At 64.9% G+C, this 15,112-nt stretch overlaps 4 protein-coding genes across 4 annotated transcripts; 2 read left to right on the top strand and 2 right to left on the bottom strand.

Annotated features, from left to right (window-relative positions):
• Positions 1 to 882: 882 nt before the first annotated feature.
• EMIHUDRAFT_195893 (hypothetical protein) lies at positions 883 to 4,182 on the top strand (the record flags this gene model as incomplete). Its single annotated transcript, XM_005770295.1, has 5 exons — positions 883 to 990; positions 1,061 to 1,240; positions 1,311 to 1,364; positions 1,435 to 1,537; positions 4,136 to 4,182. 5 exons carry the CDS (start codon positions 883 to 885, stop codon positions 4,180 to 4,182), a joined length of 492 nt encoding a protein of 163 aa, XP_005770352.1.
• Positions 4,183 to 4,282: 100 nt separating this feature from the next.
• Positions 4,283 to 4,849, bottom strand: EMIHUDRAFT_61598 (hypothetical protein; the record flags this gene model as incomplete). The annotated part of the gene is made up of 1 exon (XM_005770294.1): positions 4,283 to 4,849. The coding sequence occupies one exon, from the start codon at positions 4,847 to 4,849 to the stop codon at positions 4,283 to 4,285; it is 567 nt and encodes a 188-aa protein (XP_005770351.1).
• Positions 4,850 to 5,104: 255 nt separating this feature from the next.
• EMIHUDRAFT_349761 (hypothetical protein) lies at positions 5,105 to 6,388 on the top strand. The gene is made up of 2 exons (XM_005770293.1): positions 5,105 to 5,749; positions 5,920 to 6,388. The coding sequence occupies exons 1-2, from the start codon at positions 5,152 to 5,154 to the stop codon at positions 6,195 to 6,197; spliced, it is 876 nt and encodes a 291-aa protein (XP_005770350.1). The 5' UTR covers positions 5,105 to 5,151; the 3' UTR covers positions 6,198 to 6,388.
• Positions 6,389 to 8,391: 2,003 nt separating this feature from the next.
• EMIHUDRAFT_195890 (hypothetical protein) lies at positions 8,392 to 8,847 on the bottom strand (the record flags this gene model as incomplete). The annotated part of the gene is made up of 1 exon (XM_005770292.1): positions 8,392 to 8,847. One exon carries the CDS (start codon positions 8,845 to 8,847, stop codon positions 8,392 to 8,394), a length of 456 nt encoding a protein of 151 aa, XP_005770349.1.
• Positions 8,848 to 15,112: the final 6,265 nt, after the last annotated feature.

Raw genomic sequence — 15,112 nt, 5'->3', positions numbered from 1 at the left:
CAGCAGCAGCAGTGCCGAGATGTATGTGCCGAGATGTGTCTCGAGACGTAGAGGCGAGATGTGGATGCGGGGAGAGTCTCACTCCTACCCGTGCGAGCCCTGTGTATCCCGCCTCAGGCCTCCCCAAGTGGGGGTCGTTCAACCTCGCCGCCATCTTCCGCAACTGCTCCTACCTCGACGCCGTCGAGTCCGTCACCGAGAAGCCGCACAAGCTGACGTGGCCAGAGGTGCCTCCGGAGGGGCCGATGTCGAGCTCCGGAGACATGTGCGAGATGTGTTGCCCCTTCATGCCCGCCTTTGCGCCGCCCGGCATCTAGGGGAGCTGCTTCCGCGTCTCTTACGGGGTGCGCACGCAGTTACGCGACGCCCCTTGGAGTGTGCCTCAAGACGTAGACGACGCTTGCCCTCGCGCCTCGGACTGTGTGTCCCCGGTCCAGCAAGAGGGAGCGTGTACTTGTACGTTTTTCGGGGGGGGGGGGGGGGCACACTTGTGTACAATGGCACATGATACGTGTGTGTGCTGTGTCGAGAACGCGCGACCGGTTTCGGGTTTGTGCGTAATGTGAGAGAGGTCAGAGGATGCATTTCTCGTCTCTATCTCTAGATTTGTTGTGCGTCAGTCCGAGGCGTGAACCACCACGGTGAGCGTGACGCCATTTGCTCTCACGGACTCACCTGGCTTCCATTTCCGTACCTCGGCGCTCTTGCGCGGAGACGTGGGCAGTACTGTTATGTATACGTACCGGCCCTATATGCACCCGTGTGTCCTGCCTATGCATTGGCAGGGTCAGACGTCGCGCGAATGCATAGTCCATAGCGTGTCTTATGCAATACGTACGATGTTTTCGCCTTTATGTCTCAGCAAACAGTGCAGCGCTGCCGATGTCGCATTGGCGCTATGAGCTATGCATTACGTATCCGTATTATGCATCACTCAGCGGCGCCTGCACGTGGGAGGGCTATGGACTACGCATTACGTATCCGTATTATGTATCAAGCGCCGAAAGCCCGCCGGAGAGGGCTATGGACTACGTATTACGTATCCGTACTATGTATCAAGCGCCGAAAGCCCGCCGGAGAGGGCTATGTACTACGCATTACGTATCCGTACTATGTATCAAGCGCCGAAAGGCCCGCCGGAGAGGGCTATGGACTACGCATTACGTATCCGTACTATGTATCAATGCGCCGAAAGCCCGCCGGAGAGGGCTATGGACTACGCATTACGTATCCGTACTATGTATCAAGCGCCGAAAGCCCGCCGGAGAGGGCTATGGACTACGCATTACGTATCCGTATTATGTATCAAGCGCCGAAAGCCCGCCGGAGAGGGCTATGTACTACGCATTACGTATCCGTACTATGTATCAAGCGCCGAAAGCCCGCCGGAGAGGGCTATGGACTACGCATTACGTATCCGTACTATGTATCAAGCGCCGAAAGCCCGCCGGAGAGGGCTATGGACTACGCATTACGTATCCGTACTATGTATCAAGCGCCGAAAGCCCGCCGGAGAGGGCTATGGACTACGCATTACGTATCCGTATTATGTATTCAAGCGCCGCAACCCTCCGCCGGGTTGTGTGTGTGAGAGCTGGGGGGGAGTCCGCTCCGCAGCATGCAGCCCTAACACCCCCCCCCCCCCCCCCTGGAGCCGGAGCCGAATTTTTGGCTGGCTTAAGGGCTGCGCAGACTAGGGCCGGGTTGGGGGGGCTTGGGGGACAACAGACTCCGGGCGTAGCCCTTTGGGGGGCGCCCCCCTAAACCCCGGGGGGGGACTGTTCGTTTTTGGGACCGCCACTGGGGGCCTGCCCCCTGGGGGGCTCCCCCCCCCCCCCCTACCGCCCGCCCCGCCGCCTCGCCGTCATATACTGCTTTTGGGTACAGACGGCCAGATTTGCGCGAAGAGAGACGAACACCGCGCCGCACGCAGGCCGCGCACGCGGGGGTGCCGCCGCTCCTCTGGGCTCTGGCGCGTGCACCGGCGTTCGCGACTCTTGTGGCCGCGGCCGGCGTGGCGGCGCGGACCACGCGGCCCCTCGGAGCTCGGTGCACACGGCAGCACGCGGCCCGGTCCACTGCTGCGTCCGTCTGAGTGTGTCCGTGCACACACCTGTCACCTGAGAGACCTGTCCATCTGCACCGCTGTCCGCTGTCTCAGCTGTCTGAGTCTGTCCTTTTCTTTCTTGAGCACTTGAAAGCACTGGATAGGGTCGATTCCGCATGGTACGGGACCACTCGTTCGTCTCGCCCTCCCTCGCTATCGCAGCGCACTCCCACTCGCCGTCTCCGTCTGTGAGCCTAGCGCAGCGGCTAGCGCGAACTCGCCGTCTGAGCCTAGCGCAGCGCGAACTCGCTCTGAGCCTAGCGCAGCGCCTCGGACATCACCATTTTGGCTCGCCAACAAGTCCTCCGCGCCCCCACACCCTTAGGACAAGAGCACTTGGAGCACTTGGAGTGCAGTCATAAACTCACCGGCGGCGAATTTTTCTTTTTTCTCGCGATGTCTGCCCCGTCGCGCCGCTCGCGCCGCCTCGCCTCCGCCGCCACCGCCGCGCCATCGCCAGACACGCCGCCGCCCGCCCGCCTCCTCGACCTCCCCACGGAGCTCATCGTGCGCGCCCTCTCTCGCTGCGACCCCGCCGACATCGCTCGCGTCGCGGCCATCTCGCTGCTCTTCCACGCCTCTCTCGCGGTGGAGGCCATCCGCTTGTGGGCGCAGGAGCGCGGCTTCGAGCTGCCGGCGCTGCCAGAGGGCGAGGGGTGCGCCGTGCGGTGGCTGTGCTATTCGGCGTTGCTGTGCGAGTCCAACCCGCCGGCGAGGGCGGCGGCAGGCTGGCAGCACAGCCTCTTCATGGACGGCGAGGGGCGGCTCTCGTCGTGCGGCAAGGCTGAGATCTGGACGCCGGGACTACTCGGCCACGGCGAGGGCGTGACGCAGCTCAACACGCCGACCCGCCTCCCTCCGCTGGGCGGCGAGCGCGCCGTGAGCGTGTCGGCTGGAGACACCCACAGCCTCGCCCTCTCCGCCGACGGCGCCCTCTGGAGCTGGGGCTGTGAAGGCTTTGGTCGGTTGGGCCACGGCGACGCGCAGGCCGAGTGGCAGCCAAAGAAGATCGAGGCGTTGGCTGGCCAGCGCGTCGTCGCTGTGTCGGCTGGGCTGTACCACAACCTCGCCCTCACCGCCGAAGGAGCCGTCTGGAGCTGGGGCTGGGGCGCCTACGGCCGGTTGGGCCACGGCGACACGCAGGACCAGCTGCTGCCGAAGCAGGTCGAGGCCTTTGCTGGCCAGCATGTCGTCGCTGTGTCGGCTGGAGGCACCCGCTGCCTTGCCCTCACCGCCGACGGCGCTGTCTGGAGCTGGGGCTACGGAGACCAAGGCCGGTTGGGCCACGGCAACCAGCAGCACCAGCTGCTGCCAAAGAAGATCGAGGCCTTTGCTGGGCGGCGCGTGGTCGCTGTGTCGGCGGGATGCTACCACAGCCTCGCCATCACCGCCGACGGAGCCCTCTGGAGCTGGGGCGGTGGAAGCTTTGGCAAGCTGGGCCACGGCGATGAGCAGCTCCAGTTGCATCCAAAGAAGATCGAGGCCTTGGCTGGCCAGCGCGTCGTTGCTGTGTCTGCTGGAGCCGACCACAGCATCGCCCTCACCGCCGACGGCGCTGTCTGGAGCTGGGGCTACGGAGACCAAGGCCGGTTGGGCCACGGCGACGAGCAGCGCCAGCTGCTGCCGAAGAAGATCGAGGCCTTAGCTGGCCAGCGCGTCGTCGCTGTTTCATCGGGAGCATGGCACAGCCTCGCCACTACCGCCGACGCCGTCTTTGCCTGGGGCAAGGGCAACGACAGCTGCCTAGGCCACGGAGAGGACCTGTCGAACCAGCTGCTGCCCAAGAAGATCGAGGCGTGGGCGCCAGGACGGTGAGAGGACGCGCGAGGCGGCGTGGCCATTTGCGTGTGCCTAGACGTCTGCACGCGCGGAGGGGGGGGCGGAGAGCGCGCGGGTCGAGGCGACCTCTTGCATGGCGGCTCCGTGAACCGTGTCCGGTCCGTGTGCGTGGGAGCGCAGCCGTGCCGCGTGCGCGTGAGGCGTGTGCACCTCCCATTCACACCCCTGGTGCTGGGTACTTTTTACTAGGCCAAAAGCAGCAAGAGGCCCGAGCAAGAGGCCCGAGCGTGTGCTAGAGCGGCGCACGCCACCCTGACGGCTTTACAGTGTTTCTCCGTCCACAATTTTGCACATAAAACCTGTGCACAGCAGTGAAAAGCACAATCGCGAGGCACACTACGAGTCTGGTTCTCTCCCTCCTCGCTCGCTCCCGGGCAGGTGCTGCGTTTCCCTCGCCGCCTCGGCGCCGAGCTCGAGCTGCTTGCGCGTGCGCTTCTGCGGCTGCGGCGCATTCTGGTTCTCCTGCGCGTAAAAGAGCCGCAGCAGCGCCACCGCCTCTGCCTTCCTCACGCCGCCCACGGCGGGGTAGGGCGGGTCGCCAGCGGCGCTCGCTCCGTCGTCGGCGTGCAGGGAGAGGACGGAGCCGCAGCCGCCAAACTTGTCGTTCGCCGCGCCGAACACCACGCGCGACACGCGCAGCTGCCGCAGCGCCGACGCGCACATCAGGCACGGCTCGACGGTGACGTACAGCGTGCACTCGGCGACCGACTCGGGCGGCACGCCGTCGACGTCGAGCATCCGGTCGATCGCCTCGAGCTCGGCGTGCCGCGTGCCGTTCCGCGACGCCACGGTGTTGTTGCGGCCTCTGCCGATGACACCGCGCGCCGGGTGCGCAAAGACGCAGCCGACAGGTACCTCGCCCGCCTCGAGGGCGGCCGCGGCCTCCGAGAGGGCGAGGTCCATGAGGGCGGCGTCGTCCATCGGCGAATGCGCCGGACCGGGGCCGCGAAAGAGTCGGTGTGCGGTGGCGGGGCTGGGGTTGGCAGGGAGCAGAGAGAGCGCCAGCGCAACGTCTCGCTTCTTTTTCTTCTTAATCATCGAAGCCGGATTTTTTCTTGCCGCCCATTGCAGGTGCTCTACTTGTGGACAGCCTAGGTTCCGAGCGGAACCTGCTTCTTTTTTCCCTGATATTTTTCTTTCGCCCATTGCCGCGAGGGAAGCGGTGCTCTACTTGTGGACAGCCTCAGGTTCAGAGACTCTCTCTGATGCCTCGCAAGACCAGCAACGCGGCCACCGGTGAAGCAGCCGCTAGCGAGTGGTCCTCGCTCCGCCAAGCGTCGTCGGCGCAGCTGCAGCCGGCACCAGAGCCGCCGGCGCCAGAGCCGCAGCCGGCGCCACCGGCGCGCGAGCCGGCGCCAGAGCCGCAGCTGCCAGCGTGGGCAGCACCGCAGTCGCAGCGCACAACGGAGATGGCGTCGGCGCCGTCTGCGCGGTCCGCCGCCGCGCTCGAGCGCGCCCGGAGCTCGAGTGGCTCGCGGGCGGCGCTCGACCGGGCAAGGAGCGCCGCCCTCGGTCGCAGCAGTCAGCAGCTGGGCGCCGCTCGCGGTCGCGGCACCGCAGCGCGGGAGAGTGGGAGTGCGCGAGCGCTTCAGCCGCCGCCGCAGCCGCAGCAGCGGCAGCCGGGGCGGAAGGCCGAGGCAGAGGCGGAGCCGAGGCGCGACCGCTGCTGCGGCGTCGACCCGTGGTTTGGGATGATGACCTGCGTGTGCGTCTCCGCTCTCTGCGCGATCCTCGACGTCGTCTTTCTCTCGCTGGTCGGCGTGGAGGCCTTCCTGGTCGTCTTCGCCATCGGTGCAGTGGCGGGCATCCTGTCCTAGAAGCGGAATACGTGTTCTTGTATCCCAAGCAGCAGCGCTCGAGAGACACGTACTCCGCTGTAGTCCGCTGTAGTCCGCCGTATTCACTGTACGGTGCTCTGAGAACGCTGCACAGTACCGTCTTCCCGCCCTAAGGCTGGCGTATTGAACACGTAGGCATCCAGGCCATGGTCTTCTTCTTTGGGCCGCGAAAGTACTGCGGGAACACCCTCTGCAGCGGGCCGGCGCGGCGGTGGATCGCAGTCACCTACTGGTCGCTGATCGGCCTGACCGCGTTCCTCGCCGCGTGGAGCCTGCAGCACGGCCTCCCTCCGTCAGTCCTCATCCTGTCTTTTGTGCTGTGCAAGGTTGCGTGGGCCTTCAACCTGATGGCGTCGTGCGGCTGCTTTGGCGGCAAGCCGAGGCGGCGCGACGAGGAGGACACGAGAGTCTGAGATCTGCGCGTATTCATCGCCGCCGACGCGCGTCGACGGCTCGTGGCACGTGGGGTGGGGCGTGGGCGCAGGGTCTCGCTTCAGCGGGAGGGAGAGCGGTTGAGCTTGAGGGCGACCGTTGGGAGCCAGCGTGGCTAGCCGCGCACGTGTGTTTGCAACACCAACAGTCAACAGCCGGACGTATAAAACTGAGCACGGCTCTTGCGAGCACGCTCGTCGGTCCACTATCTTTTTGACGCTGAGCCTGACTCTACCCGCGCCGCTCTTCCCTCAGCGCCGCCGCCCGCTCCCGCAGCGCCTCGCCGTCGAGGACCGCCCACCGCTCCCAGCTCTCGCCTGCGGGGAGAACGATGCGAGTCTCAAGAAGGAGGACGCCGCCGGCACGCGTCCCTCCGCCCATGGCCCTCGCCCCCGTCGCCGCGCCACCGCACCCGCCACTGATCGTTCCCCATGTAGCGCCGGTACTCAAGCACCTCCGCCAGCTGCGACGCGCTCGAACCCTGTGCGCCCTCGCCGCCCTCGCCGCCCTCGCCGCCCTCGCCGCCCTCACCGCCCTCGCCGCCCTCGCCGCCCTCGCCGCCCCCGCTCTCGCGTGTTTGCTTGGCGGGGGGCGCGACGATTCCACGCGCCGCAAGCCACTCTGTCGCCGCCGCCGCCGCAGCCTCCCCCTCCCCCGCCTCCCCCTCCCCCGCCGCTGCCGCCGCCTCCGTCGCCGCCGCCGTCGCCTCCTCCGCCGGCACCACCTCCGCCGGCACCACCTCCGCCGCCGCCACCTCCGCCGCCGCGGCACTCGGCGGCGCCGCCTCCGCCGCAAACGCCGCCTCCGCCGCCGCCTTGGCGGCCGCTGCCGCCTCCTCCGCCGCCGCCTCCGCCTGCAGCGTCGCCACGTACGCCTTGAGCTCGTCGTCGTGCTTTGCCCGCGCGCGCGCCTGCTCGCACTCTGCTAGTACTTGTGTGCTCACACCACTACACTGTGGGGGGTGCCCGAGCATGACGTATGTGCGCGCCTGTGCGTGTGTGGGACAGACGTTGTTGTCCTATGCGCGGGGCTTCCCGCGGGGACCGAAGACGTAACAGCAGCAGCGCGCCTGTTCGGCGGGCATGCCCCCGCCCCCTGCCCACTCCCCCCCGCTTCCGCCGCCGCCGCTGCCCGGCCCCGAGCTCTCGGAGATTGCCTGCCTCACCTAAGGGAAGGGAAGGGAAGGGAAGGAAGGGAAGCTTCTCCACACACACGAGGTGGTGGGGCAAGGGCCAGGCGACCCTCGCGACTCCACATCTAGACAGGCAGGAGCGCCCCACGGCATCCAAAGTGCAAGGCCCAGTGCGCGTGGGTGAGCGGTGTGTGTGTGTGTGTGTGTGTGTGTGTGTGTGTGTGTGTGTGTGTGTGTGTGTGTGTGTGTGTGTGTGTGTGTGTGTGTGTGTGTGTGTGTGTGTGTGTGTGTGTGTGTGTCTGTGTCTGTGTATCTGGCCGCACCTCTGCCCACATCGACCGCTGCCCTGCCTGGCCGTACAACCAGGCGGGCGACAGAGCAGCCAGGGAGAAGAGGTCGTCCGCCACCTGCGCGTCGAGGGCCCCGGGCAGAAACTCGACGCTCTTGTAGAAGAACTTGAACCGAGACGTGGGCAGCGCGCCCTCCTCCACCGCGCGCACCTGGCCGGTTGAATCAGGCAGAGAGCAGATCACGGACCACTCAACCTGAGAGGGGGTGGGCCCGCCCCCACCATGCCCGCACCGCCGCCGCCACGCCGCCGACATGGACACCTCGCCCGACCTCGCGGGCGCCCGGAAGGTGCGCCTCGCCATGCACCATCACCATCGTGTCTGCGCCTAGGCCTCAGAGGTTCCTGGGTCGGCAGAGGCGCCTTTATTGCACCACCACCACCACCACCATCGTGTCCGCGCCCGCGTCGCCGCCCAGGAAGAGCGGGTTGGCGGCGAACGGGCCGAGGGCTGCCGCGGGCCCCATCTCGTCCACCTGCCACAGGAGGAGCACGGTTTCAGGACGGGCCGAAGACAGAGAGACCTCTGCAAATCGAGCGCTGCGTCCGCGACGCTTTCTTGGCAGCGCTGCTGGAAGAGGTGGTCTTGTCTGTGCGTCTGTGTGTCGCGTGTGTCGCTCCAGCGCGTGGCCGCTCTGTGCCCATCGCTGAGCGGCCTTTCCAAACCGCGCCCGGGTCGTGTCTCGGTCGCCTCCTATCCATCGTGGCTGACCTGCCACGGAGTCTCGTGGTTGAGCAGCACGCCGCGGCTGCCGGCGGGGCCGTGCTCGAGGAGGAGGACGAGCGACTCGAGAAAGTAGTGGTCGAACGAGCCCGGCTCCGCCACCAGCACGCAGCCGGGCGCCAGTGCCGACGCCGGCAGCCGCTCTGCGCGCTTCGCCTTGGAGGCGGTCGCGGTGCCGAGCCGACCCATCCACTCCTCGGAGAAGAGGCGCGCGGTCGGCGCGCATCCGGCGCGGGCGGTGCGGGTGCCAGCCGGCGCCGGCCATGCCGGGCGGGCCAGCAGCGCCTCGGCAAGCAGGGTCGAGACGAGCATACCGGCAGGGTTGGTGGCCTCAAGGGCGGTATGGTACCGGTATGCGAGCCACCCGATGGGTCCGGTGGGCTGTCCGGGCGCGTTATTCTCGACTATCCCCCAGTCCTCTACCATCCCATGTCCCAAGTCCCGCCTCCCGGGTGTGGTCCATGGCGCCTGGGACCCGGGACCCTTCCCCACCGGGTTGTTGCACGAGTATAAGGGACAACAGTGTCGACGTCAGGACCACCCATACAGCTCGCGGGTTTGAGGTCGCAAGAGCTAAGGTGGTGGCGTTTGGACATCCCAACCATCACACAACTCACAAGTCACAAGACAGCCTGTAAGGTGATGGCGGGATGGCGCAGTGTTTGTGGCACTCGGCAGTAGGCACCCGCGGCACGGCCCCGCTGTCGGCTCTCGCGGGCTGCGGAACCGGCCCCAGAAGGGGACGGTCCGGGCGAGCGTGGCAGCTCCTGCGCTAGTATGGGCGAGACTCTATCACAACACTACTGATCCTGGTCATTAGAGCTGCCAGGGATAGCGTCAGGAGCCGGGAGTCAAAACCCCTCATATGAGGAATATTCTCGAGTATAGAGAGAGTCAATACCAAACAACGCTAACACCCACAGAGGAACAGTGCGAGAACGACACCACAGGCGACAATGAACCAGACACAAGCGCACTTCATCTGGCAAATGGCCCGCTTCTGCTCATGTTTTAACCTTTCCGCTTCTTTCCTTGCCAACATTTGCATCCTTCGGGGCCAATGTTCCGCAGCGTACCTCTTTTTGAAGTTCGCATGCTTGAATTGCATTATCAAGCGAAGAATGTCGTCTGGAATCGCTGGAACCGCTTCTGGAACTGGAACTTCCGGAACCACCGTCGCAACTCTATCGTCGCCAATGCCGTCGTCCATCTCTATCACGATCCGCGCTGCTATCATCTGCACGAAGACTAGACCTGTTGGACGAATCTGGGGACTCGGCATTAAATCAACGATTTGATGATGTGATCTCGGGCAATCTCGGCTGATGAGATACGGAGGATCAGGGTGAGTGCTAGAGTGCGCAAGTGCCATAGCGTCTCGAAGCGATCTCGGGTAATCCCGGGCATCTCGCTCGCTAGTCGCAGGCTCAGGAGGGCCGCACCTACTCGCAGCGCACGCAGCTTGAGGCTCAGCACCAAGGATCCACCGCGGCACGCCCGCCTCGCTCACGTTGGTTTGGATCTGCGAGGGCGCAGGCGGCGGCGGGCGAGCGTCCGCAGCATAAAACGGGATGAGCAGGGTGCGGGCTCCTTTTGGGCGGGAGCGAAGTAGGCATGGAGGCGACCCGGCCGCGCGCGCGGCAGCGCTCCACCCGCGATACGACTGTTCCAGATTCGCGTCGCTCGAGCCTCGGAACGAGCCGCTCTCGCGGCGGTCGCAGCACGGCGGGCAGCTGACGCGGGCTCGCTGCAGTCTTTGGTTGTGGGCGAAGCGGCAGCGCTTTGCGCGCGACCAGCACTAAACTCGCGCCGCGTCGCGCTGGGCGAGGCGGCGAGGCGAGGGGAAAGGCGGCGCACCTGCCCAATCGAAGGCTGCAATCTTGTGTTTCGGTCTGGATGTGACACGCCCGGGGGGCCCTTCCGCCCCCCTCGCCGTCCGATTTTTTATGAACTGTCCGTGTGTGTGTGTGTGTGTGTGTGTGTGTGTGTGTGTGTGTGTGTGTGTGTGTGTGTGTGTGTGTGTGTGTGTGTGTGTGTGTGTGTGTGTGTGTGTGTGTGTTGTGTGTGATATAGCCTTCAACAACGCAGGGCGGACACATGCCGGCTTCGTTCGACGTGTGCGGCGTCACTTACACGTGCAAGAAGGTCGAGGCCTTCGCTGGGCGGCGCGTCGTCGCTCGCGCTGTGTCGGCTGGACCCTAGATGGGAAGTCTGTATTTTGTGTATTGGGACTTGGGCTGAAAACATCTAGGATACCGAGGCCCACTGTCGCAGGAGATTGTGGAGAATGACCTCCAGACTGACCCGGAGAATCACCTCCACCCAGCCTCCACCTCAGCACCCCTATTATCACTCTCCCCCTGCTCAAGAGCGCTGAGGAGGAGAAGGAGCGGATTGGCGAGGCGATCGAGCGCATCTCGGCGCTTGAGATGCAGGGCGAGAAGGTGCTGCGCCTCCTCGAGGCTTTTGCGGAGAAGGGGAGCGACGCGGGCGTGGTGAGGAGGGGGAGCAGAGGGTGAGAGTTTTTTCACCGACATACACAACTCTCTTGTTAACATATTCAGACGTAAATAAATAAATAAAACGGACACCTCTACTAGGAGATGGGTAAAAAGGAACAGGTCCCCGCCCTGCGGTCTTTGTGCAGGGTTCTTTGTGGGTGTATGGTCGGCGACTAGCCGGGGTCGTCCTCCCGATGGGGGACTAGCACTAGCCGTATCTTCCACATGGTCCCTCGGGTCCCTGCTGCTCCTAATCTCGTCGTACATCCTCCTGCTGATCTCAGCAACATCCTGCTCCCTCCCTCGTCTCGCCCTGCGCGTCTGCTCCGCCTCCCCGTCGTCTGCCCTGCGTCGTCTGGTGACGGGTCCTCCATAGTCGGTCGAGGTCGCCGCCCTCCTCGTGCCTCTTCCCAACGTTTCCTCGGCGGATATTGAGACGTAGACATCTAGCGTTTTTTTGTTTCCTTAACATCCTACATCTCTCGCCACATGCTTTAGAAGCTCGCAGCCATGCTCATCCACCTATTGAGCCTGACCGGCGCGAGTACAGATGCGGGAGGAGGCGCCTATTCCCGCGCCCACACGTCGATCTTCTTGGGCAGCAGCTGGTTCGACAGGTCCTCTCCGTGGCCTAGGCAGCCGGTCTCGCCCTCGCCCCAGGCAAAGACAGCGTTTTCGGCGGTGACGGCGAGGCTGTGGCTGGTTCCAGCCGACACAGCGACGACGCGCCGCCCGACCAAGGCCTCAACCTTCTTGGGCAGCTGCTGCTCCTGCTGGTCGCCGTGGCCCAGCTTGCCAAAGCCTCCCTGGCCCCAGCTCCAGAGGCCGCCGTCGGTGGTGATTGCGAGGCTGTGGCCGCTTCCAACCAGCACAGCGATCACGCGCCGCCCCGCCAAGGCCTCGACCTTCTTTGGCAGCCACTGGCTCTGCTCGTCGCCGTGGCCCAGCTGGCCAAGGGCTCCACTGCCCCAGCTCCAGACGGCGCCGTTGGAGGTGATGGCGAGGCTGTGGTAGCATCCCGCCGACACAGCGACCACGCGCCGCCCAGCGAAGGCCTCGATCTTCTTCGGCAGCAGCTGGCGCTGCTCGTCGCCGTGGCCTAACCGGACTTGGTCTCCGTAGCCCCAGCTCCAGACAGCGCCGTCGGCGGTGAGGGCGATGCTGTGGTCGGCTCCAGCAGACACAGCAACGACACGCTGGCCAGCCAAGGCCTCGATCTTCTTTGGATGCAACTGGAGCTGCTCATCGCCGTGGCCCAGCTTGCCAAAGCTTCCACCGCCCCAGCTCCAGACCTCTCCATCGGCGGTCATTGCGAGGCTGTGCAGACCTCCAGCCGACACAGCGACGACGCGCTGGTCAACCAAGGCCTCGACCTTCTTGGGTAGCAGCTGGCATTGCGTGTCGCCGTGGCCCAACCGGCCGTCGCCTCCACGGCCCCAGCTCCAGACGGCACCGTCGGCGGCGAGGGCGAGGCTGTGGGTGTCTCCAGCCGACACGCTCACGGCGCGCTCGCCGCCCAGCGGAGGGAGGCGGGTCGGCGTATTCAGCCGCGTCACGTCTTCGCCGTGACCTAGTAGCCCTGGAAAGATGGGCGGCAACCCGCCGCACGACGAGAGCCACCCCTCGCCGTCGATGAAGAGGCTGTGGAAGTTGCCTGCCGCCGCCCTCGCCGGCGGGTTGGACTCGCGCAGCAGCGCCGACCAGCACAGCCACCGCACGGCACAGCCCTCGCCCTCTGGCAGCGCCGGCAGCTCGAAGCCGCGCTCTTGCGCCCACAAGCGGATGGCCTCCTCCGCGAGCGAGTCGTGAAAGAGCAGCGAGACGGCCGCGACGCGAGCGATGTCGGCGGGGTCGCAGCGAGAGAGGGCGCGCACGATGAGCTCCGTGGGGAGGTCGAGGAGGGTTGGCGGCGGCGTGTCGGGCGAGGCGGCGGCGGTGGAGGCGGGGGCGAGGCGGCGAGCGGCGCGACAAACAGACATCACGAGAAAAAGAATTTTACTGCGCTCAGAAAAAGAAAAAATGGTGGCCGCATCTCCCCGCATCTCCCCGCATCTCCCCCTAAGAGACGCACCGCCGAGACGCACCGCCGCTCAGCGAGAGGCGCAGCGAGGCCGCCGCCCTCCATGCCCCGAGGCCCGGCCCGGGGTGCCAGGTACATCTGCCCGCTCTCGAAGAAGGCCCTCTCCAACACCAACCCCGCCGCATTCCTCCGCCCGAGCGGCACCCTCGTCTCTGTCTCGTGCGTCGACTCAATCATAAAAAAGGCGCAGCAACCCTGCACTCCCCCTCCTCTCCCCCTCTCCCCCTCTCCCCTCCTCTCCTTTCTCCTCCTCTCCTCCTCTTCGCCTCTCCTCCTCCTCCCCTCCTCTTCTCCTCCTCCTCCTCCTCCCCTCCTCTCCTCCTCCTCCTCTCCTCCTCCTTCTCAACTCCCCTCGCCCTCTCGTCCTCCCCTCTACCTCCTCTCTCTGTCATTCTTCCCTCACCTTCCCGCGCCCCCGAGAGAACGCCTACGATGCCAACGACACGCCCACCACACGCCCACCACACGCCCACCACACGCCCACCACACGTTCACCACACGTTCACCACACGCCCACCAACCCCCCGTGCTCCAGCCAGCACTCGAGAGGACTCGCACTCAGCCGCCCCTGCATTCGCTGCGCACGCGATGAGCACCGCCTCGCCCGCCTCAGGACCCGTGGCCTCATCTGAAGAAAAGAAAAGGTGAAAGAATTTTACAAGCAAACTCCCTCGCACAACACCGCGCACAGCTGACGAGAGAGCGATCGTCGGCCGCTTGGACGACGACGAGTTTCAGCCGTTCCGCGCGGCCCCGACACGCACAAAGTACTGAAACCCAACGGGTTGGCGACGTTGAGAAACGTCTCGCTGTGCTGTTTCATGGATTTTGCCTCGTCGATGCCCGCTCGTCGACGCCCGGGCAGTCCGCTCACTGAAATCCTCGTGGCGTGTCGCGCATCTCTTCTCGGACGATGTCGGCACGCGTTCATCCAATGCCCCGCGACGGAGACGATTTAGTTGGCAGCGAAGAACCGTCCGATGATCGTGGAGATCAACCACCGCTCATGCGAAAGCGCTCGTCGATCAATGAACTCGTGGCCTTGCCTGATGATGAAAGTGATGCGACCCAGCGATATGAACAGCTGGCGGAAATCAAGGCGCGAACTATGTTCAACATGGTGGAGGAGATCGACGACGGCCAGTGCAAAGTCCTCTTTCTCACAAATGCGCAAGCGGAGTTCATCGCAAGCAACCAGAAGAGCATTGAGCGGATGCTTGAGGCGTTTGAAATGGACCGAAAGCCGCACCTTGTGATCGAGATCCAAAAGTCGGCGGGATTTAGCGAGTTCTTACGCTCGCACGCGGCCGAATTCTTTGAGGATGCAAACATGCTCGATTGGCCCGGTCTTGTGCATGAGCGGGCACCGTTCCTGTCGGTGGAGGCCGAGCGCGAAGTTGAGAACAGGCTGGACTTGTTCATGTCGAACGTGCTGATCCCGCTCGCTGCAAGGACGAACGCGATCGTGCTTTGCAATGCCGCGCATTGCGAGTGTGCACTATCCGCCGCCTTCACGCGCATGTATGCTGTCATGCGGAGCCAGTGGAACGGGCCGCCACCGTTCACTGTTCTGAGCGTCTCTAACTCCACGATCGCCTTCTATCACAATCCGAACATGAAGGCCCACTGGCTGCACATTCGCAGCGCTTGCAAGGCGTGGGCGGCACGCGACGCGAAGATGATCGAGGTGTACAAGAAGACGATGGGAGACGCCAGCGAGGGGATGAGTTATCGTGCCCACGACCTCGATCCGAATGGTACCTGCTTCATCCTTGCGGACTGCATCAACGCGAAAACGGGGTCATTCGACCCCGGACCTCTCGCCAGCCTGCTGAACGCGCTGATATCTCACCTCTCGAACGTCCTGCCCGGACTTGCAGTGCGCACTGGCGCGAGCATGAAAGGGCTCGTCGGTTCTCCGTCAGCGCACAGCCTCAGAATGACGAGCATTCGAGCGATGACCAACGTGCCGGTCCTGCTTCTCGATGTGCGTCACCGGCACGTTCCTGAGCCAGCAAGTCCGGTGCGTCCTGATATCGACGCGGCACGGGCGCCCCGGCCAAGCGGGTTGCTGCGGCAGCGGTCCGCAACTATGATTGAGGCTGGCATT

This window comes from Emiliania huxleyi, assembly GCF_000372725.1.
Source record: "Emiliania huxleyi CCMP1516 unplaced genomic scaffold EMIHUscaffold_4, whole genome shotgun sequence".
Lineage (NCBI taxonomy): Eukaryota > Haptophyta > Isochrysidales > Noelaerhabdaceae > Emiliania > Emiliania huxleyi.
Note: the sequence above shows the minus strand (reverse complement) of the source record. Positions and strands in the feature narration are given on the sequence as shown.

Bases quoted from the DNA above. Each gene is read 5' to 3' on its own strand.
- EMIHUDRAFT_349761 (XM_005770293.1), top strand. From the start codon at position 5,152: ATGCCTCGCAAGACCAGCAACGCGGCCACCGGTGAAGCAGCCGCTAGC. The intron at 5,750-5,919 runs GCATCCTGTCCT...TTGAACACGTAG, and splicing joins CGCCATCGGTGCAGTGGCGG to GCATCCAGGCCATGGTCTTC.